Below are 23143 nucleotides of genomic sequence, written 5' to 3'. Positions count from 1 at the left end.
CTAGCTTCAAGCCACAGTCTTCTAGGTCTCATCCTCCTGAGTAGGTTTATAAGCATGTTTCACCAGCAGCCCACTAATATGAATTTCTAGAATTATCCCGGACCAATTTGGGGGAGGTTAATTCAAAAGCATTTATACATTAGAAACACTTGAGTGAAGCAGAGTAAAAACAAAAACTAAAAACAATAAAGCACACAACTATTTTTAGACGTTCTATAAAATCTTAGCAGAGAATACAAATGTTATTCTCAATTTTATTCTGGGAACATTGGAAATTCATGAATAAAAAGTACAATTTAAAACATTCCACTCAAATTTCTTCTTGGTGGTAGAGAAAAACTATGTAAACCAGGAATTTGCACACAATTAGTTCAACACTGAAAAAAAAAACAGATAAAAGAACCGCAGAAAGAACTTTCATGACTTCTCTTACAGGTAGACTTCTTCTTTCATCCTAACTGAATAACCAGGTACAAAAATGCTATCTGAGCTGGGTGCTGGTAGCATGCCTGTAATCCTAGCTACTCAGGAGTCTGGGATCAGAGGATTGTGGTGCAAAGACAGCTAGGCAGGCCATGAGATTCTTTCTCTGAAATTAACCAGGAAAAAAAAAAAAGCTGGGTGCTGGTGGATCAAACCTATAATCCTAGCCACTTAAGAAACTGAGATCTGAGGATCAAAGTTCAAAGCCAGGTTCAGCAGGTATGTCTATGACATTCCAAACCAAAAGTGGTGCTGTGGCCTCAAAGTGGTAGAGTGCTAATCCTGAGCAAAAAGAGCTCAGGAACAGTGCCTAGGCTCTGAGTTAAAGCCCCCAAAACCAACCAAACAAACAAAAAAACCTTTCTGAACAAATAAGTGTTTAAAGAAGTCTTAGTGAATAGGTTGGTATTTGCTTCTGAGAATAAACATACCCTCTCACTATGCCAATAAAACAGTAATTTAGGGGCTGGGAATATGGCCTAGTGGTTAAGTGCTCACCTTGTATACATGAAGCCCTGGGTTCAATTCCTCAGCACCACATATATAGAAAAATCTGGAAGTGGCACTGTGGCTCAAGTGGCAGAGTGCTAGCCTTGAGCAAAAAGAAGCCGGGGCAGTGCTCAGGCCCTCAGTTCAAGCACCAGGACTGGCAAAACAAAACAGTAGTTTTCCTTATCCCACAAAGAAAGTAGGCAATCAAATGAATTACCTTGAATAACCCTTGAGAATTTCTTCTCCTTTCCATCTTCCTCCACATATATAATTTGTACACTTGCAAAAGAAGAAATAGGTTTTCCAATATGTGCTCCATGAATAAGTTCCTGAATACTTTTCACTCTTAAATTAGCAATTTTCTCTCCCATTACAAAACTAAGTGCATCCATTACATTTGATTTTCCTGGGAAAGAAAGGAGAAAAATATTCATTAAAAACTCATAAAAAGCCGGGCCTAGAGCCAAAAACCAGGCTACCAATAGAATGAAACACAGCCAGTCACCTAATCATCCTGTTGGTCAATGTTCAAAATGCATAACTAAAAAATTCTGGGTGGCTCACTTGTTTCTTCTCTGCAGCTACAGGTTTGATGCAATAAAGGTATAAATTTAAGAATTAAATATATGGATTTAAATTCAAGCTCTCTCCCATTATTGCCCATTATGCCAGGGCAAATAACTTCTCTGCATTTCAGTGATTCCCATTTCCGAGTATGGAATGTGCAAGTATTACCTAAAGAGTTAATATAGCACCAGACCTTCACATACTCAAAAACACAGGACTAGATTAAGATTGCCAGAATCTTCAGTTGTGGTGGGATGGTGCTAGGAAACTCATACAGCAGACCTGAGGCACTGCACAAGATTGGCCAACTTTGGGTATTTAGATTTGGAGCTGGGTGTCTAAATTCCTGGTAAGAAGAGTGCAATGACTAGGCTGAACACACTTGCATTCAGGCATGCAGAATCTTGGCTTGGGTTAGGCAGTGGGTGTGATCATTTTTCAATAAAAACCCTAGGCACTGAGTCTTTAGTGAAGGTTCTTTAGTAGATAACAGTTGAACATGAAAATTTGTTTTAAAAGGAATCACTGTATCACTCCAATGGGTAAGGACTCAAAATCTTGTGCCTGATTTCCTCAGACTTGACCCCACATGCCTTTTCCCTTTGCACCTTGTCATTGTTAATTATCCTGTTTACAACTATGTGCTGAATCCTGTAAGTCCTCCCAGCCAATCTCTAAACCAAAGGGTAATTTCAGGGGTTTGCAACTCCCATGGCAGATTTGTAGTTCAATCATGACCCTGTGATTTGCTCTTTGACAACACAGCTACTCTACAAGTAAATTCAAATTCTGAGTGCCAGGAAGAAGCAACACAAAGAAAGAGACAGGAAGGCTGTCAGGCACTAGACACATGGCCTAGAGGGTTGGGATTTTATAAAGAACTGGAATTGTATAAAATGGCGCTAATTTATTTGGCTGAGTTGCAGTTAACTGATAGATATTAGCAATATGTTTTGGGGTATTAACTGATAGTCTGCACACGGAGAGCTGCTATAAATACATATAGGATAAAATGAGCATTCGTGGAATTAAAGTATTACATTTGACAGTAACAAAGCAAAACAAAAAATTGTCAACCTTTATTTAAAATCTATTTAAAGATCATTACTTCCCCAACAAACTCAATGTTGTCCTTGACTAATGATTTGTTTTAAGACAGACAGACAATAAGCAGAAAAGAAAACTGCATATGGTAATGAGTATCAAGACAAAAAGTGGGTGATAAAATGGAGGGTAATTTGGGATGGAACTTCAGATAGGACTAGGTAACATTAAGTGCTGACCAAGCTGCTCATGTTAGCTTAACCATCTGTTGAAAAAAATTAGTGAAACAAACCAGGTTCTGTAATAGATTGGAGACCTCTGCTGTAATTAAAAAGCAAAATCAGGAAAATTGTAGAGGAGTTATCTTGTGTGTATGTGTGTGTGTAAGTGCGTGTGTGTCGTGGGGCTTGAACTCAGGGCCTAAATGCTGTCCCTTTTTTGATCAAGGCTAGAGTCATACTTGAGCCATACCTCCACTTTCATTTCTCTGGAAGTTAATTGGAGGTAGAAGTCTCCTAAAACTTTCTTGTCTGGGCTGGCTATAAATCATGATCCTCAGATCTCAGACTTCTGAGTAGCTAGGATTACAGGCCACCAGCACCTGGAAAGTTATATTTTAGGTCACCATCACCTGATCAAGATGGACCAAATAGTCAAAGATATAAAAATTGGGTGTGGCTCAAGTGGTAGAGTACCTGCCTAGTAAGCATAACACCCTGAGTTCAAACCCCGGTACTGCAAAAATAAAAATAATGAAAATTATGCTCATTTTCTAAGTCCCTTTTGATCCCCACTCTACATACTCTACCTCCTTCCTCTACTGGGGTAGAGAACACCCAGCTCCTTGAAATTATTTGGTCTGGCCAGGCCACAGCAATCACAGGCAGGACTCAAAATTAAAAGATCTTGGGTCATTTTTCATAGCAACAAACTTAAATTTTTAAGTGAATCATACCATAAAACTTGAGGGTCAAGCAAGGGACATCCATTACAGCAGGCAGGTACATATGAAAACAGACATATATGCTTCTTTTTTTTTTTGTTTGTTTGTTTCTGGTTGGTTGTGGGGTTTGAATTCTGGGCCTGGGTACTGTTGCTGAGGTCTTCAGCTCAAGGCTAGCCGCTCTGCCAGTGAGTCAGAGCCCCACTTCTGTTTTTCTGGTAGTTAATTGGAGATAGGAGCTCATGGACTTCCCTGCCTGGGCTGGCTTTGAAAAGTGATCCTCAGATCTCAGCCTCCTGTGTAGCTAGGATGACAGGCGTGCGCCACCAGCAGCCCAGCCACGTGTGCTGCTTATTGGTTGCCTGTAGCCCATCTGTCTATACTGACTCAGAAGACAGTAAGTGCCAGGCAAGCTGGGAGTGTACATGTTGGGAATGTGTAAACATACTGTAGCCAAACCATAATGACCCAGTGATGAGACGAGATGTGACAGTACTCCTCACAAGGTGATGACTTTGCTTCCAGTGACTGACCACAAGGTTGTCTACTTCTCTGTTGAGACAGAGAACTTCAACTTTAATCCACAGGTTATGATCAATAATCCTTGAAGAAATGAATCTCAGATGAAGATCAAGGCTGGGAATGGGGCTTAGTGGTAGAGTATTTCCCTATGCATGAAGCCCTGAGTTTGATTCCTCAATACCACATAAACAGAAAGAGCCAGAAGTAGCGCTGTGGCTCAAGGGGTAGAGGGCTAGCCTTGAGCAAAAGAAGCTCAGGGAAAGCGCTGAGGCCCTGAGTTCAAGCCCCAGGACTGGCCAAAAATAAAGAGTTGATGCCAGTAACTCACACCTGTAATCCTAGCTATTCAGAAGACTAAGATCAGATCAAAGCTAGTATAGGGAGGAAAATCTGTGAAACTCTCATCTCCAATTAACCACACAAAACTGGAAGTAGAGCTGTGGCTCAAGTGGTAAGAGCACCAGCCAATGAGTTTAAAGTGTCAGACACCGAGTTCTAGTCCCCATCCTGGGCCACCCCTACCTTCCAAGAAAGACTACATCTCAAAATAACCAGTGTAAAAAAGAGGCTGGAGGTGTGGCTCATCAGGACAACACCTGACTTAAAAAAATTGAGGGAGGGCTGAGAATGTGGCTTAGTGGTGGAGTGCTTGCCTAGCAACCATGAAGCCATGGGTTCCATTCCTCAGCACCACATAAACTGAAAAAGCCAGAAGTGGCGCTGTGGCTCAAGAGGTAGAAAGTACTTGCCTTGAACAAAAAGGGACAGCACTGGGCCCTGAGTCCCAAGCCCCCAGGACTGGCCAAAACAAACAAACCAAAAAAAAAAAACAAACAACACCTTGAGGCTTTGAGTTCAAAATCCTTATACAAAAAACACCTAAACTGTACCTCATGTATTTTCTAGCCTTGTCCACTGAATGCAACAAGTACCTCTTGCTCCTAGAAATCTGTCTCTAATGACTTTCCTACTAAAAAGCAGAAATCATTGGAGAGACTAGCTAATTTCAAGTCTGAGGCAGGGCAAAATAAAGAGGAACCAAGGAACCAGGACATCATAAATCAGAAACCAAGAAGTTTTTCTATACAAAAAAGCAGGGAGGAGTGCCCAATGACTAATGTTATAACCTTAGCTGAGCATCAAAAATAATGATTTTTGGTGAATCAAGATGCACTGCATCAATAAAAATCCATGGGTCTATATAAATACAAAAAGAATTCACCATTTGAGTCAGCTATTAAAAAATCCTTTCTTTGAAAATACTAATGCTCACTTAAATAAGGATTACTCATGGTCACAATCTGGTAGCCTGACATGGTTATATCCACCTGCAATCCCAAGTATTGGGAGGCAGAGACAGGACTGTGGTTTCAGGCCAGCCTTAGACACTATCATAAAAAAAAGCCAAGCATGGTGGTTCATGCTTATAAATTCAGCTACTAGAGAGACAGAGTTATGAGGAACTAGCTCCAAACCAAGGCAAAAGCATGAAACTTTATCTAAAAAACAAACTAAAAAAAGTAAGCACTAGGGGCACATGGCTTGGGTAGAGTGTCTGAGGCACACAAGATCCTGAGCTCAATCTTCAATACTGTCAACAAAACAACCCCCCCACCCCCCAAAAAATATCTGGAAACTGGTCTGTTGTATAATACCAAAATAATAATGGAAATTTATACATGTGGGGGACTAACCATAGATGAAGAAATTACTATCATCACCTGTATTCAGAGGTCAATCTTATCACCAGGAGATAACAAATCAAGCCAGGCACTGGCAGTTCATGCCTGTAATCCTAGCTACTTAGAAAGCTAATATCTGAGCATTGTGGTTTGAAGCAAGCCTGGGTAGGAAAGTCCACAAGACTCTTATTACCAATTAATCAGTACAAAGCCAGAAATTGGGCTGGGACACAAGTGGTAGAGTACCAGCCTTCTGCAAAAAAGGACAAGCACCCTTGCCCTGAGTTCAAGGGCTGAGTACCACCCGCCCCCCCCCCCACAACGAAAGAAATTTTATATGATACAATGCAACATAAAGTTTATAGTACCACTTATAATGGGATTTAGCAAAAATACTTATTTTTGTTTCACCAACTCTTTATATTTTCCAGTTTACTGAAATAAAGGGGAGAAAAGAAAAAAACTAAATGACACCACAGGAAGCAACTGGAGAAAGCTAAACTTTCTATAAAAAACCTTTTCTAATCTCTTCAATATGTCAATATTATAAATAAAGGTTTGGGGGTAAAGAGAAATTTAAGATGGAACAATCAGATGGAACATGGCTCTAAGTAAAGAATGCTTAGGAGTCACTGAAGGAGATCTGAGGAAATGTGAGAAACAAACATTTACTAAAAAAGTAAAACAATCTCCTGAACACAATTAAGATAGAAAATAGTACATGCTATGAGGTCTGAATTTCCTTTTTTAAAAGTTTCATAGAGGGCTGGGGAGATAGCCTAGTGGCAAGAGTGCCTGCCTCGGATACACGAGGCTCTAGGTTCGATTCCCCAGCACCACATATACAGAAAAACGGCCAGAAGCGGAGCTGTGGCTCAAGTGGCGGAGTGCTAGCCTTGAGCGGGAAGAAGCCAGGGACAGTGCTCAGGCCCTGAGTCCAAGGCCCAGGAATGGCCAAAAAAAAAAAAAAAAGTTTCATAGAAAAAAAGGTATAGATATGCTCCAAGGAAATAGGGCATACTAAATTTTGGTAATGTTTTTACTTTTTGTTCATTTCCCAATTTTTACAATACATGTGTACTGCTTTTATTACAATGAAATATTTTAGAATTCAACATTAGCATGGACTGTCTAAAGTGGAGAGACAACTGGGTGACGGAACAAGGAAATCAGGGGAGGCAACTTCCAACTTTAAATAGGATGGCAAGGAAATGTTAAATGTTGTCCTGCTCAGTGTTAGCTTAACTACTATTTGGTGGAGAAAGAAAACAAAGTATGCAAATTCTGTAATGGTCAGATTAAGGAGCTCTGCTATGAATAGCATAAAGGCACCATGAGGGAAATGATAGTTCTAGAAGAAGGGTTACTTTCAGTTCTAACATTCTCTTCCCATGTATTCACTATGCTTAGGCCAGGATTTTTGGGGATGTGGGAGTAGTAGGGTGGAAAGTAGGGTTTTCCTCACACAGGGCAAATTTGTTTCCATTTCAGAGTTTTAGCATTTGTTAGTCTTTTGACTTAAGAGTACCTTCCCCCCTGACCCAGGACTTCATGAAGACCACCTTAATTCCCCATTATCACAATCTTGCTAACTGTACCATCCTAATAACCCTGTCCTCTTCTCTGTTCCCACTGCTATCACTGTATTTCACACTCTGCCCCTTTCTTCCTAGGGCTAATGCACTAACCTTTAAGCTGAGTTCCCCATTTATCATCTTCATTTTATTTATTTATTTATTTTTTGCCAGTCCTGGGCCTTAGACTCAGGGCCTGAGCACTGTCCCTGGCTTCCTTTTTTTTTTTTTTTGGCTCAAGGCTAGCACTCTATCACTTGAGCCACAGTGCCACTTCTGGCTGTTTCCTGTATATGTGGTGCTAGGGAATCGAACCCAGGGCTTCATGTATAGGAGGCAAGCACTCTTGCCACTAGGCCATATTCCCAGCCCCTATCATCTTCATTTTAAACCCTTTTCACACTACTACCAGAATCTCTACTTGTTACTATAAGATGACTTTTATTTTCTTGACAGATAAGGACGTTTAACAGACTCAACATCCATTCCCATCAGGTGGAATAGTGGCCATTTCCAGTGTTGGTTCCCCCCCCCCCCTACATTTTCTCAGTTCTCTACATTGAAAAGTTTACTTTTTCAGTCAGAAAAAACAAAACACCTGTCATTATAAAAGCCTATCTTGGGTAAACTAAACAAAAATGGTGCCAGAAATTTAGCAAAATATGCATAAATGAAGTCATTATCATTAAAATATGCAGAAACGAAGTCATTATCGTTACTATCTCTGGGTCAAAGGTTGTTCAGACTCCCTAAAACCAATAACCTTTGTGAGTTCCCCACTTGTTTTCATGAAGAGGGTGACTATGGCGAGGGCACAGGTGTGTAGAGCTGGGAAGCAAGGGCAATAAATAACGAGTCAAGAGGAACCACTCTTCGGGATGGAAGTTGAGGATGAGGAACATGGGATGGAGGGCATAGGGGACCAAAATATGTGAGAGTGGCCGGCCTGCCAAGGAAGAGGGTGGAAGTAAGGATCAGCCAGGAGGGAAGAAGGACCAGGAAGGGGGAAATGAGCTGAGGGGGAGGGTCGGCCACTAGAGGAGGGAAGTTGAGGAAAGAGAAGAGAGCCGAGGTGGGAAGAGAGGGGAGGAGGAAGAGGGTCAGCTAAGAGAGGGGTGAGGGGAGCTGAGGACGGTTGGCCACGATAAATGGGGGGGGGGGAGTGGAGGGTCGTTCATGGGAGAAGGGAGCAAAGTAGGTGGAGGACCTGCTACAAGAGGGGGGAGGGGAGCCAAGGGCAGGCCAGGAGAGGGGGTTGGGGAGCTAAAGAGGGCGAGCCACGAAGGTGGGGGGGGAGCTGAAGAGCGTCAACCAGAGAAGGGGAGAGGAGCCAAGGAGAAGGGCCATTTATGATAGAAGAGGGAGGAGAGCAGGAGGGGGAGGACTGGCCACGAGACGGAGGAGGGGAAGGCTAGGCTACAGGAAGGGGAGGGGAACTGGGCGCAGGCCACGGGAGGGAGGAGAGGAGCCTACGGTCGGGTGGGCCAGAGAGGAGGAGCAAGGAAGGAGGGAGGGGAGGCCACGAGGAGAAAAGTGAAGTCAAGGAGGAGGGTGAGCTGAGCCACAGAGGAGGAGGAAGGAAGGGGGGTTGGCCACAGTCGGTCCTGAGGGGGGGAAGCGAAGGCGAGGAGGAGGAAGGAAGGGGCGGGGGGAGAGGAGCCGACGGTCCGCCACGTCGGTCATGAGGGGGGAAGCGAAGGCGAGGAGGAGGAAGGACGGGGCGGGGGGAGAGGAGCCGACGGTCCGCCACGTCGGTCATGAGGGGGGAAGCGAAGGCGAGGAGGAGGAAGGACGGGGCGGGGGGAGAGGAGCCGACGGTCGGCCACGTCGGTCATGAGGGGGAAGCGAGGGCGAGGAGGAGGAGGAGGAGGAGGAGGAGGAAGGAAGGAAGGAAGGGGGAGAGGAGCCGACTGTCGGCCATGTCGGTCATGAGAGGGAAGCGAGGGCGAGGAGGAGGAGGAAGGAAGGGGGGGAAGGAGAGGAGCCGACGGTCGGCCATGTTGGTCATGAGGGGGGAAGCGGAGAGGAGGAGGAGGAAGGAAGGGGGGGGAGAGGAGCCGTCGGTCGGCCACGTCGGTCCTGAGGGGGAAGCGAGGGCGAGGAGGAGGAGGAGGAAGGGGGGGAAGGAGAGGAGCCGACGGTCGGCCATGTTGGTCATGAGGGGGAAGCGAGGGCGAGGAGGAGGAGGAGGAAGGGGGGGAAGGAGAGGAGCCGACGGTCGGCCATGTCGGTCCTGAGGGGGAAGCGAGGGCGAGGAGGAGGAAGGAAGGAAGGAAGGAAGGAGAGGAGCCGTCGGTCGGCCACGTCGGTCCTGAGGGGGAAGCGAGGGCGAGGAGGAGGAGGAGGAAGGAAGGGGGGAAGGAGAGGAGGAGGGTTGGCCGCAATGGGAGGGTGGGGTCGGGCCGGGCCGGGTCCGGCGGGCCCGGGTGGGGGGGACTCGGGCGGGCGCTGACGGGGCCGCCTCGGCCCGGGCCCGCCGCCCGCCCGCCCGCCCGCCGTGGCCGTGGCCGTGGCCGTGGCCGGGCCGTGCCGGGCTCGAGGCGCGCCGGGCCCCCGGGGCGCGGGTTACCGGAGCCGTTGGGGCCGATGATGCAGGAGAACCTCTTGAAGGGGCCGATGACGTGGCGGCCCCGCCAGGACTTGAAGTTCTCCATGAGCAGGAGCCGCAGGTGTCCCATGGCCGCGAGCGAGCGGCTCCGCAGCGGGCGCCCGCGGGCTCGCCTTCGAGCAAAGCGCGGGAAGAGCCTCGCCGACTCTCGCGAGACGGGCGCGGGCGCGGGCGGCGCGAGGCGGCGTCGTCCCGTAGCAACCCGCGCTGTGGTCGGGCGGCGTCGCGTCCGGCGGCGTCGGGGCGCTGCGGGCCGCCGGCAGCCCGCGGCCGGGCCGCTCCGCGCGCCGCCCGCCCCGTCCCTCGCGCGCCGCCGCCGCGCCGCGCCCCCCGCACTCCCTCCCGTCGGGCCATGAGCCTAACGCTGCCCAAGGACCTCCTGCGGGAGGCCGGCCTGGCCAAGAGGCGGCACGCCGAGCAGGCCCGGCTGAAGCGGATCTTCAACGCCCGGGACAGGATCACCGGGGTGGGGCCCGGGGCAGACGGGGGGGGGGGCGGCGGCGGGAGACGGGGGGGCCCGAGGGAGACGGGGGGGGCCCGAGGGAGATGGGGGGCCCCCGAGGGAGATAGGGGGCCCCCGAGGGAGACGGGGGGCCCCCGAGGGAGATGGGGGGGCCCGAGGGAGACGGGAGGGGGGCTGAGGGAGACGGGAGAGGCTGAGGGAGATGGGGGGCCCCCGAGGGAGATGGGGGGCCCGAGGGAGACGGGGGGGGCTGAGGGAGACGGGAGAGGCTGAGGGAGATGGGGGGCCCCGAGGGAGATGGATCCCCCGAGGGAGACGGAGGGGGGGCTGAGGGAGATAGGGGGCCCGAGGGAGACGGGGGGGGGCTGAGGGAGATAGGGGGGCCCCGAGGGAGATGGGGGGCCCCTGAGGGAGATGGGGGGGCCCGAGGGAGACGGGAGGGGGGGCTGAGGGAGACGGGGGGGCTGAGGGAGATGGATCCCCCGAGGGAGACGGGGGGGGGGGCCGAGGGAGATGGGAGAACCCGAGGGAGATATGGGACCCCCGAGGGAGATGGGGGAGGCCGGAGGGACATGGAGGACCCCCTAGGGACATGGGGGGCCGAGGGGCGAACAGGATGGAGGCTCCAGGAACGGCTGACAGGCCCACTGGGGTGAGGGACAGGAGGGTGATGGGGAGGGGAGATCAAGGCCTGGCCTAGCACTCGATTTAGGTGCAGCCGAAAACCGTCCCGGGTTCTGCCAGGTGCCCAGTGGGGTGGGGAGGAATTGTCCCACGCGCTGTTCCCAGGCGGACCAGCGGAGGGAGGCCCACCTGGCAGGGACCGCACCTGGACTCAGCAAAGGGACATGGGGGGGGGGGTCTTGGCTGGGAAGATGGCCTAGTGGTAGAGTGCTTACCTCATATACATGAAGCCCTGGGTTCGATTCCTCAGCACCACATACATAGAAAAAGCCGGAAGCGGCGCTGTGGCTCAAGTGGCAGAGTGCTAGCCTTGAGCAAAAAGAAGCCAGGGACAGCGCTCAGGCCCTGAGTCCAAGGCCCAGGACTGGCAAAAAAAAAAAAAAAAAAAAACCCAAGGGACACTGGGACCTGGCTCACTTTTCCTTTGAGCCAGGTTTTCTTTTTTTTTTTTTTTCTGTCAGTCATGGGGCCTGAACTCCGCACCTGGGCGCTGTCCCTGAGCTCTTCAGCTCAAGGCTAGCGCTCTTGGACCACTTGAGCCACAGCACCACTTCTGGTTTTCTGGTGGTTAAGTGGAGATCCGAGTCTCATAGACTTTCCCTGCTGCCCCAGTTGGCTTTGAACCAAGATCCTCAGATCATAGTCCCTCTGAGTAGCTAGGATTACAGGCATGAGCCTTGAGCCAGGTTTTCTACACCGCCCAGGACCTTCCAACCCACTTATTTGACAAATGCCAGTGGAGTCCTGAAGAGGGTCCAGCAGGTGAGGGACGAAGCAGTCCCTGGCCTTCTTTGTCGTGGTGGTGAAGGTTCAAAAGGTGATGACCACAGAGCATAGTGAAGGAGGGCAGATCTTAGCTGGCAGCTTGCACACCCCAGAGTCTGGGGGGAAATCAGAGAAGGCTTCTTGCCTGTTAGCTACAAAAGGGAAAAAGGAAGCTGTAGGGCACGTTGAGTGCACAGGCTGTAGACCTAAGTACAGGCTTCCACATGTGGTTAGGGCTGGTAGGGCACCTAAGGTGACAGCTGGTTCACACTGAGGCAAGGCTAAAAGACACGTAGAGATCATTGCCCTGCTTTCATTGCTGTTCCCTGGTTTTCCATGTCCAGGGAGACACACATGCCTGGAATGCTCAGATTCAGGAACAGAAGCTGAGAGAAGCAACTGAAAAAACAAGAGAGGAAACCTATGGTGAGCATTTCCCCAAATGCCTGTTTGTTTAGGGCTGTGTGTCTTCATTTCCTCACGATACATAGAAAGTTGTTGGGCTGGGAGGTACGGGTCAGGAGTAGATCACCTGCTTAGCTTGTGCAAAGCCCTGCCCTCAGTCTCATGCATGAGAGTGCCTCTGTGTGCCTGTAGGCACACACACACACAATCATTTCACATTTTCACAGAGTTACCATTTCACATTTGCCCTCCTTTTAAAATTATACACACCAGGGCTGGGAATATGGCCTAGTGGAAAAAGCGCTTGCCTAGGTTCGATTCCTCAGCAACACATATATAGAAAAGGCCAGAAGTGGCGCTATGGCTCAAGTGGCAGAGTGCTAGCCTTGAGCAAAAAGGAGCCAGGGACAGTGCTCAGGCCCTGAGTTCAAGCCCCAAGACTGGCAAAAAAAAAATAAATAAATAAATTCACACCTGAGGTTGGGGATTTAGCTCAGTGGAAGAGACCTTGCCTAGTAAGTGTCAGGCCTTGAGTTTGGTCCTCAGCACTGAGAAGAGCAAAACAAAAAACCATAGGGGCCTGTGCACTGTCCCTGGCTTCCTTTTGCTCAAGGCTAGCACTCTGCCACTTGAGCCACAGCGCCACTTCTGGCCATTTTCTATATATGTGGTGCTGGGGAATCGAACCCAAGGCTTCATGTATACACGGCAAGCACTCTTGCCACTAGGCCATATTCCCAGCCCAACAGCTCCACTTCTGTGTGTTTGTTTGGTGCTTAATTAGAGGTAAGGGTCTCAGACTTCCCTGCCTGGGCTGGCTTCAAACTTCCATCCTCAGCTCTCAGCCTCCTGAGTAGCTGGGATGACAGGCGTGAGCCTCCGCTGCCTGGCCTTTGGGTGGTAGATGTGGTGTGGAATGGATGGGGCACAGTGCCAGACTGCTTGGTTAGCAGTGCACCAAGACCTCCTGCAAGCAGAGCAGTGTGGGGGAGACCTTACTGATGGGTGACGCAGCTGTAGCATCTTGAGTACTTTACCTCCAGTTCATTGGGGCTTTCCCATCTTGCAAAATTAGCCATCCTTTCACAAGCTTATTAATCACTCAGGTTTTCTCTCTCTCTCTCTCTGTCTCTCTCTCTGTCTCTCTGTCTCTCTCTCTCTCTCTCTCCCTTTCTTTCCTTTTTTCTGTCTTTCTTTTTTTGGGGGGGTCAATTATGTTGTGCCAGGGGGCTTGAACTCAAGGCATTACATTCATTCTCCATGAACTTTTTTTTTTCACTCAATGCTAACACTCTACCTCTTGCATCACAGCTCCACTTCTGGCCTTTTAGTGGTTCATTGGAGGACAGAGTCTCTTGGGCTTTCCTGTTTAGGCTGGCTTCCAACCCCAGTCCTCAGCCCTCTGCCCCCCGAGTAGCTAGGATGACAGGTGGGAGCCACCCGTGCCTGGCCCGCTTGGGTTTCTTGATAATGACTTGCCTGTTCTTAGCCTTTGCCCATTTAACTGGTTGGGTTTAGGTCTACTTTATATATTTAAGATACTAATCCGTTTAATAGCTTGAAGGATGTGTTTAACAATTGTTGAAAGTTGCTTATTGAGGTAGTATATGTTGAAAGTTGTGTTTTGATGTATATTTTTTTCTCTTACCAAGCTTGTGTATATATTGTATCTTTTCCAGCTGCAGAAATTAGGCACAATGACAAAGTCATGTGCATAGTAGAAGGCCGGGAAAGGAGAGACAAGAAAAATTTCTGCAAATTTATCAATGACTTCCAGCAGAACTTCCAAAAGCCAGAAACTCGTCGGGAATTTGACCTGTCTGACCCACATGCCCTTAGGAAAGCACTTCCAGCTGGGATTTCAGGTGATAGCCAGAACGCAGTCATGGGAATGCATAAGTTCATGGGAGAGGATTTAAACTTCCGGGAGAGGAAGAAGTTCCAACAGGAACAGAACAGAGAGTGGTCCTTACAGCAGCAGCAGGAATGGGAGAGAGCCCGGGCCGACCACAAGATGGCAGGTAGGGAAAGGCAAGAGGCGGACCGGCCTCGATAGTATCTTTACCAAATCAAACCCCTGGGTTTTGTGGGGTATGGTTTTTTTTTTTTTTTGGGGGGGGGGCTGCTGAAGATTTGAACTCAGGACCTTGTACTTTGCTAGCAGACGCTCTACCACTCAAGCCATGCCTCCACCAGTGTGTGGGATTTTTTGTTTGTTTTAAGTCCCGGTGTCTTACACCTTCAGGCATGGGTCAGTAGCACAGGCAATGCCCTCCTACAATGACTCTGGGCCAGGGCCCGAGTTGGGTGTTGGGTCTTAGTTAGCTCCACATTCCTTCCTGGCTCATGTATGGTCTCAGTCTTCGTGGAAGACAGTGGAAGTGTGTGGGAGCCCACCAGGTCTCCCGGGTGCCGTGGGGAAGTAGGAATACCGTGGGGCCCATCCACAGGCCCAAAGCCCACAAATGCCCGCCAGGGCTCCCCGGCCCAGCCATGTCCTCAGCAAGGCTCTTAGTCCCAAAGGAGCCTCTCTCCCCAGGGAACTGTCGGGCCTTCATTGAGGACAGCAGGGCCCTTCGCTGCCAGCTCTGCACTGTTCCTAGGGGCGGGGAGGGCTCAAATTGAGGGCCACTTCTGTCTCGGGCCTTTGCACTTGCTGCTTCCTCTGCTCGGAAATACCCCTCCCCAGTGCCATCAAGTGGGGCCTTCCCAAGACCCTCTGTTTTTAAATCCTGTGCCTCCACCCCCATATTCCCACCCTCTTCCTTAATGTTTCTCTATAGCCTTGGTCACTGACATACCTGATTTTTGTAGTTGCTGCCTCTCTTTCCAATACTGTGTTCTAAGCTCAGGGAAGGCAGAGGATTTTGTGTTCTGTTCACTACTATGTCCTTACTTTCTAGCATATAGATAACTATTTGCTGTAATAACATACCTATAGGACTTTTATGTTTGTGCCAATACCAGGACTTGCGCTCAGTACTTATTCTCACTTGGCTTTTTTTGCTCAAGGCTGGTGCTCTGCCACTTGAGTCATACCTCCACTTTTGGCTTTTTCCTGGCTAATTGGAGATGAGTCTCATAGACTTCCTGACCCGGGCTGGCTTTTGAATCATGATCATCAGACCGCAGCCTTGCGAGTAGCTGGGCCAAAAGGTGTGAGCCACCGCTGCCCAGTCTACCTCCAGGACTGTTTGGAATGCCATCCAGCCCCTGGGCGCTCGGAATTTCCATGTCTGCCTGAGAGCCTTCGTCTGAGACTTCATCCTGGGATCTCATCACGTATCTGCCAGGTTTTCATATCTCCCCTGGCTTCTCACCACACATCTGCCCGGCTCTCACATCCCTCCTGCTTCTGCCCACTCACCCTTCATCAAATACGAACCCAGGGGTCACTGGCTTCCCCTTGTTGCCAGATGCTTCTATTTCCTGCATATATTCTGAACTGTTCCTCCCACTGAGACAAAAGAAGAGCCAGCCCTCTTCTCACTGGGGTGGGCCAATGGTTTGCGAGGGCCTGCTTTCCCTTCTCTGGTGCCTGCTCACCATAATAAGCAGAGTGACGCTACTTGAGTGATGCCAAGCGGAACAGTGCTACGCCATGACCCCCATCCAACCTAAACTCTAATGGCGTTGGGGTGCATAGACTCAAATCTAAAACCCTCCCTTGGCCCGCAGGCCCTGCTCGCTGGGCCCCACCCCCTCCACTGGCTTCCGTGCCTCACCCACGCCTTACTGGACTTGCGGCTCTTCCACTTTGGAGCCTTCACACCTGTCCTGACACACCTTGTTGTGTCCGTGTTACATCTTCTTGCCCTGCTCCCAGCTACCTAAGTCAAGCTCTCTGTGCTTTTCCTCTATGGACTATCTGTTTATGTGTGTGTGGGGGGGGGGGTTGTGTGATCTGCACAGCAAGTTCTAGGAGGACAGGAAAGGACTTTGTTTTGTCAGCATGTCAGTGTCCCCAGCAAAGCAGGGCCCAAGCTGGGCTTTCCGCAGTCACCTGTCATGTAGATGAATGAACGGTGAGAGGTGAGATGAGGCTCAGTGGGATCATAGGCCAGAAAGCCAGGGCTGAAGAGTTTGGTCTGGCGTGCAGCCCAGTGGTAGAGCACTGACGCCGTGCATGCACGGACCCTGGGTTCCATCTCTAGCACCGCAAAGAAACAGAGCGTCTGGTCTTTTGGTTCTCATCTTTTAGTGATGAGAAAAAGACCCTTAAGACACAAATTCAGAAGTCAGAACTACTGATTTATGAAGCAAGCTGGGGTACTGGTGGCTCACGCCTGTAATCTTAGCTACTCAGGAGGCTGAGATCTGAGGATTGCGTTGGAGTTCAAAGCCAGCCCAGGCAGGAAAGTCCATGAGATTTTTATCTCCAGTTAACTACCAGAAAACCAGTGTAGCTGTGGCTCAAGTGGTAGAATGCTAGCCTTGAGCAAAAGAGCTCAGGGACAGTGCCCGGGCCCTGAATTCAAGTGTGAGCTCTGACTCCAGATCTCTACATTTTCCTCTTGGGTCCCTTCACCTTGATCTGGAACAGAGTCCTAGTGCCATGTCCTAGTGACGTACCTGTCCTTTTCTCTCCACATTCGGATCCCCACACCCCAGAGAGAGCAAGGATAGCTAGATGCACCCCTTTAGACTTCCCCCTGCAGATGTGACTAATTCATAGTGGATATTACCAATATACATAGCAATGATTGTTAGCATTTCCTGGGTGCTAAGACCTCTAGCTTGAATTAAATGGTCTAATTCTCGCCAGAGCCTTTGGAAGCAGGTCCTATCGTTATTACCCCTCTCCCCCGCCCCCCCCCCCCGCTCCTGAGAAGGTGCTCCTGGTGGGCACGCGCAGTCTGATTACATCTTGCCTCCTCACAGAGGGACTTGCATACGCAGGCAAGGCTGCAGGCTGATGAGGTGGCTATGCACCTGCAGAGGCTGCAGCTCGCCACGCAGAGGGCGGTCAATGCGGCTGTGAAAGAATTCAACAAGAACCAGGTATGTGAACCCAGGCTCACGTCTGCAGGGAAGGAGGCGCGCAAGGCAGCTTCCGGGCCTCCCAGTCTCGCTGGAGACAAGGCCTGGAGAAGGCCTGCCCTGTTTCATAGGTGACTGTGACTGGTATGAGCTGTTCCCCAAGTCAGAATGGGGGAGCACCTAGCCCTGACGTGCTGCCTGCAGCTGGACTCACTCCTGAACAAGAACAGGTGGATAGATGTGCTAAGGGGGGTGACGTAGTGGTGAGTGCAGGCTTTGAGGGTCTCCTGAGGGTCTCCACACTTCGCCCAGCTTCCTTACCAACACCTCCCCTCCACCTCCGTGCTGAGGGTGCTTCAAATCCATCACTCCCGTTGGCTGTCAGACCTCCTTCTTCTCAAACACATTTGATAGCCTGGTGAAAGGTGTCTGGGTTAGTTCATCAGATGAGCTCATTGGCTACACCTGTGATCGCCAGAGGGCCCCCCCCCCCACCGCCCCAGCAACCATCCCTTGGGAATCAGGAAGAAACCATGAAAACTTAGCTTCACATCTATTTTTAATTCGCCTGCATGTGTATTTTTGTGTAGTGCATGCTATGCTTATGTTAGACTAATACTGCATTATGAGCCAAATATATTGGAGAGCAAGCTGAAAAAGTTCCCAGAGAATGGTGGATTTCCATTGTAGGGAGGAAGGAGGAGGGCAGTCTGTGCAAGCAGCCAGGTAAAAGAAGTGGTCCATAGGCCCAGGCTGGCCAGCAAAAGTGCCCTTCCCCTTCCTTTTCAGAGAGCACCCTGAGGAGAGGAGCTAGCTCAGGCCCCACAACAAATTGATGGCAGATTTTTTTTTCTGGGCCTAGGGCTTGAACTCAGGACATAAGCACCTTTTTTTTCTTTTTTTCTGTCGTGGGGCCAGGGTGCTGTCCCTGGGCTTTTTCACCCAAGGCTAGCACTCCGCAACTCTGAGCCACAGAGCCACTTCTAGTTTTCTGCTGATTCCATGGAGATAAGAGTCTCACGGACTTTCCTGCCTAGGCTGGCTTTGAACCATCATCCTCAGATCTCAGCCTGCTGAGTAGCAAAGATTACAGACGTGAGCCACCTGCACCCGGCTCCCTTAGCTTCTTCACTCAAGACTGGCACTCTGCCACTTGAGCCACAGTTCTACTTCTGGCTTTTTGGTGGTTAGAGATGAGCGTCTTATGGACTGGTCTGACTTTGAACTGCGATCCTCAGATCTTAACCTCCTGAGTAGCTGGGATTACCGGTGTGAGCCACTGGCTCCCAGCTAGAATGGGACTTTTGACAGTGAGTCCACTATTCCATCCATGCCTTCGTCCATCAGTCAGATCAACAGCTGCTATTGAGGTCTGCCTCCCAGGCACTGATGTGGTTCTTGCTAAACCACCTTGCCACGTTCATAGGTTTTTCATTCATTCCCTGTCCTTAGTGAGCACGCTGCACAAGTGGCTGATACTTCGAGGTACCCACCCCCATGGCAGCACCGTCACAAGCAGCTCTGCTCTAGGGAGAGCTCTGCTCTAGGGACAACTCTGTCCTTGACTAGAATTAGACTAAGTTAGTCTGGGATGGTGAAAGAAGGTTCTAGAAAACCATCCTCAAAAGAAAGTTCCAGGCGAGGCAAACTTTGATGCTCAGATCCCAGCCTTCTGAGTGAGTAGCTAGGATTGCAGGCGTGAGCTGCCAGCACCCAGCTGACAGCTGGTGCTGCTCACCCTAGCCACAGCTAGCTTCTGAGGGAGCGGCTGGCCAGATGGCCACCCTGTAGAGGTGTGACCAGCGCAACTCAGTTGATAGGAGACAGGCTCGTGGCTGAGCCCAGCTTTCTCGGGGACAGCCAAACACCAAATGGCAGGAATCTATTGATTGGGTCCTGTCTGGTGGCAGACCATGTGCTGGGTGACACCGTGCTGCTGGCATCCTGCGGCCCAGAGAGGGCAGGTGACTCGTGACTCGCTCCCCACAGGTCACAGGTCACCGCCCCCCCCCCCCCCCCCCCCAGCCCTGTGGCGTTTGAGTAGCAGTTTGACTGGGAATTTGCGTTTTGGGCACTGAAGCCATCAGGACCACTAGGTGGCAGCCGATCTCCCACTTTTGAGAAGCCACCACTTCGTTGGGGCAATAGAGAACATTCTATGGAGTGTTCTTTGCAGCCCAGGGAGGTCCAAATGGCCTAGGGCCTAAGACGCCCCTGGGCTGTGGCTGGGTGGACAGCGGGTGGCTCTCTGCCCTGGCAGCGTGGTACAGAGACCTGTGGCCCTGTGCACACAGCTGCAGGGGGTGAGCACTCGCGGCCAGGGCCCCGGCCCTCCGCACAGCCATCTGGACCCCACACTGCCTTCCCCGCCCCCTCTCCATCCAGGGCCCAGGTGGGGTTTGCAGACCTGGGTAGGAGGCATTCTGCGGTCCCTGGAGCATCTTCTCTAATGTCGTCAGGGGTCCCGCAGAGCGTCTTCTCTAATGTCGTCTGCTTAGGTCATGGAGTTGGCAGAAAGGAAAAGGCTGAAGAAGATAAAAGAGGAAGAGGACAACCAGGCTGAGATCTCTGCCATGCTGCACAGAGACCAGTCCTCTGAGAACCTGGAGCAGGTGGTGGGCGCCTTCGGGTCTCAGCGGCTCATCCCTAGCTGCTGGAAGGGCATGAGCCAGGAGCAGCTGCGGGAGATACGCCTCACTCAGAAGCAGCAGATCCAGGAGAAGCAGGTACCTGTCCACCCCGCGCCCAGGCCCCGGCCTGTGCCCCGCTCCTGTGGTTGGTCTCAGCCAGGGTCACTCGTGTCCCGGGGGCCACCATGGGGAGCTTTTTTCTGGAATGGAGTCACATGGTGTGGAGGTAGCCTGTGAAGGACAAGGGCTCAGGGGCCCCGCAGGCCTTTTGGTCTGATCTGCTGGGAAGCTGGTGATAAGATGGGCCAAAGAGCAGGCTGGCGGGGCTGACAGAAATCACTTGCCGTTATAAGCATGCCAGGTGTGCAGAAAATACCTGCTGTCTTAGGATTGGGTTTGCCTGAATGTGGCAAGGAAAAACCCCCACAAATAACAGCTTTTAACAAAACAGAACTTTAGGCTAAAAATCTTAGAAAAGGCAGGACTGTGTGGCAGTCCTGTGGGCACTAACCATCTGGAGCCCTGGCCCCACCTGGTGCACACTGGCTGCTTGAATACCAGCCCTGTCTAATGCATCTTTGGGCTATGGAGGAAGAGAAATGAGAAGGAAAATCTGAGGAGATTGATTGGGCAGTGCATAGTCATAAGATCACTGCTAACTGCCAAGAACCCGAGGACGTGGAGTGCTTGTTCTCAGCTGGTGGTGGTTTATTAAGGAAGAAGCAGTAGAGGACAAGTAGCATCCCGTCCACCACCTCCAGGTAAAGCCTAAGAGGAGAGCAACTTGGTAGGCGGCAAGACGTGTCATCTGGGGTTCAGAGAAGGGGCTGGGCTGGAGGCAGATGTGGGAGTCATCACCAATAGAGTGTTAAAGCTGGCCGTGATCACACAGTGATGGAGATAGGAAGACCCGGGACGGGGCTGGGACCCCCAGCCACCCGCAGCTGCAGAGGGGCTGGCGGGGAGGAGCCTGAGGTGAACCCGGAGAGCTAGGTCATGGGTGTCTCCTGGCCTCACCACAGTGGGAGAAAGGGGGCTCACCCTGGCAGTGTGACCCCATGAGGCCGGGGTGCTGCCTGCTGAATAGCTGAATGAGGTAGGGAGGGCACAAAGGGAAGTGGGGAGGGAGGGCATGTGGGAGACGGGGGAGGGGAAGAGGAGACTAAAGAAAAGGGTGAGTAGGTACGAGAAAAGTGGTCACCAGGTAAGAGGTCTCAAGAGGGGGTGTGTGACCACTGGGTTCAGGTCAGGGTCCTAGAGAAGAGGCGGGTTAGGGTGGTGGCCCTTGGAGGCCACACCAGGGAAAGGGGCATTGTGGGTAATGCTGAAGTGAGGCCTGAGGATCTCAAAGCGGAGTCCCGGAGTGGCCTGGGCTCACAGCCTACGATCCAGTGGCTTGGTCTTCCTGGGTCCTGCTGTCCTCCACGGCTGGAGCCGCAGCGGGGTGCTGAGGGCTAAATTTAGGGTTGGGCTGGGACTTTCAAAAGGAGTTGGAGAGTGGAGGCCGGGGGCCCTTTAAGACTGCAGCAGGAGAGACGGAGAGAAAACAAGAGAATAGAGCCCAGCTGGGAAGAGCTGCCAAGCCTGGGCTGGGGTGGGGGGGGGCTGTCCTCACAGCCCAGGCCTCCCATCATGCCTGCGGGCAGTTTACACTGTGGAACTCGTGCTGAGAACAGTTGGACCTCACGCCTCACGCTTGGCCACGGGTGTGCACATCCCTCTATTCAGGAGGAGGTAGTGGTGTACAGTGGCCCCGGCGGGTAGCTGTGAAGGTTCCCAGCTGCCAGTCGGCACCCGTGGGGGGCATAGCCAGACCTGCAGGGTCCTGGGCACACTTTCCATCCGCTCATTGGCTGGGTGGCCCTCAGATCCCAACTCGCCCCCTGTTGTCCCTTTGGGAATGAGGGCGCCAGGGCCACACAGGAGGAGGCACCAGGTGGGCTGCCCCTCCTCTGAGAGGTCAAGCCCCGGGCCGTGGGGGACGGTGGTGCTGAGTCACCTCATTTCCCTCCAGCGGCTCCAGGAGGAAGAACAGCAGCGCAGCATGGAGTGGGACCAGCAGAGGATTCAGAAGGCCCGTGCTACCCTACTGCACGAGCGGCAGCAGCAGCGCCTGCAGCGGGACCTGCGCAGGGCCCTGGACAGCAGCAACCTCAGCCTAGCCAAGGAGCAAAATCTCCAGTGAGTGCTGGGGACCCGGTCCTCCCCGGCCAGTCCTCCCCTGGGCACTGGGATCCTGTTAGGCTCAGACAGGTGGGGAGGCCCACAGGCCACTCCTGCCCACGCCGGGTGCCTGAAGCCAGGGCCCCCGAGCCCGTCAGGTCAGCAGCGCGTCCTGGAGGCGTGCGTGGCGGGGCTCTAGGAAGGGAGTGGTGGCTCTTACTGCAGGAGGGCTTTTCAAGTGGCGGGAGGGAAGGAGGACTTCCAGGTTGAACACTCCAGGAATCCCTGAGCTACTGGATCTCTGCGGGCGTCGGGTTCAGGGGACCTGGTGAACTCAGCTGCGGTGCGTTTATTGACTTCCCTGTGGATCACTGGGAAGCGGCCGGAGGGGGCCGGCTCTTCTGTATCATGAGGAACACACTAAGCACAGGCACAGGGATTTTTGTTTCCGTAAAAAAAAAGAAAAAGCCAGTTTAGGAAGAATATATAATACATAACCTTTTTCTCCTTTTGTCACCAGGAAAAAATACAACAAAGAAGCCTATATAAATCAACCCACAGGAGACTATTTTGCACAGTTTAATACAAGAAGCCGATAATGGGGGGGCACCCTTATCCCCCTTGTTTATGAATAAAGTGGCCCCTCCATGCAGTCTCGTTCATTAACAGCAGAGCTCCCCTCGGCGCTCAGCCTGCGATGGACAAGCGTGGCCCTCACGCGCTGTGATTTGCGTCCTTCTGCCAAGCTCCACTCCCCCAGCCCCTGCGAAGGCTGTAGGTGCAGGGGACGCGCAGGAGGAGCCCTGGAAAGACCGTTCTCCACAGTGGGGCAGCAGCCTCGCGCAGGGGCCGCCAGGACAGCAGGTCTGGGCAGGCATGCTGGCTGCGGGCACCTGGGGCCCCCCACGCCTCACCGGGAGGAAGCTGATTCCCACCGCAGCCGGCAGCTAGCGTTTTGTCTTGATCTCTAAAAGCGCTCTGTGAGTATACACGAAAACCCTTACATTACGAACAATCCTGTGTATTTGCTTTTTCTTTGTGTGTGTGTGTGTGTGTGTGTGTGTGTGTGTGCTGGTACTAGGGTTTGAACTCAGAGCCTTCCACTGACTTTGAAAAACTCATGGCACTCTTAACACTT

The 23143-nt window shown here is 51.4% G+C and overlaps 2 protein-coding genes across 2 annotated transcripts in view; one reads left to right on the top strand and one right to left on the bottom strand.

Moving 5' to 3' along the window:
- Smc1b (structural maintenance of chromosomes 1B) overlaps positions 1-9985 on the bottom strand; it is a 53029-nt gene extending 43044 nt beyond the window's left edge. The window contains exons 1-2 of the mRNA XM_048339826.1: positions 9877-9985; positions 1193-1381 (exon numbers count right to left, since the gene is read on the bottom strand). Coding sequence (XP_048195783.1) covers positions 1193-1381; positions 9877-9985 — 298 coding nt within the window. The remainder of the gene's footprint in view (positions 1-1192; positions 1382-9876) is intronic.
- Positions 9986-10260: 275 nt separating this feature from the next.
- On the top strand, positions 10261-22604 carry Ribc2 (RIB43A domain with coiled-coils 2). Its single transcript, XM_048349285.1, has 7 exons — positions 10261-10381; positions 12172-12253; positions 13912-14263; positions 17116-17233; positions 19711-19938; positions 21857-22023; positions 22526-22604. The coding sequence occupies exons 1-7, from the start codon at positions 10268-10270 to the stop codon at positions 22602-22604; spliced, it is 1140 nt and encodes a 379-aa protein (XP_048205242.1). The 5' UTR covers positions 10261-10267.
- The last annotated feature ends 539 nt before the right edge of the window (positions 22605-23143 follow it).

Source organism: Perognathus longimembris, chromosome 1 (assembly GCF_023159225.1).
Source record: "Perognathus longimembris pacificus isolate PPM17 chromosome 1, ASM2315922v1, whole genome shotgun sequence".
Taxonomy (NCBI): Eukaryota; Metazoa; Chordata; class Mammalia; order Rodentia; family Heteromyidae; genus Perognathus; species Perognathus longimembris.
The sequence above is the reverse complement of the archived record's forward strand: the minus strand, read 5'-3'. Positions and strand labels throughout refer to the sequence as shown.

Bases quoted from the DNA above. Each gene is read 5' to 3' on its own strand.
- Ribc2 (XM_048349285.1), top strand. From the start codon at position 10,268: ATGAGCCTAACGCTGCCCAAGGACCTCCTGCGGGAGGCCGGCCTGGCC. The intron at 12,254-13,911 runs GTGAGCATTTCC...TATCTTTTCCAG, and splicing joins AACAAGAGAGGAAACCTATG to CTGCAGAAATTAGGCACAAT. The intron at 22,024-22,525 runs GTGAGTGCTGGG...TTTTGTCACCAG, and splicing joins GCCAAGGAGCAAAATCTCCA to GAAAAAATACAACAAAGAAG.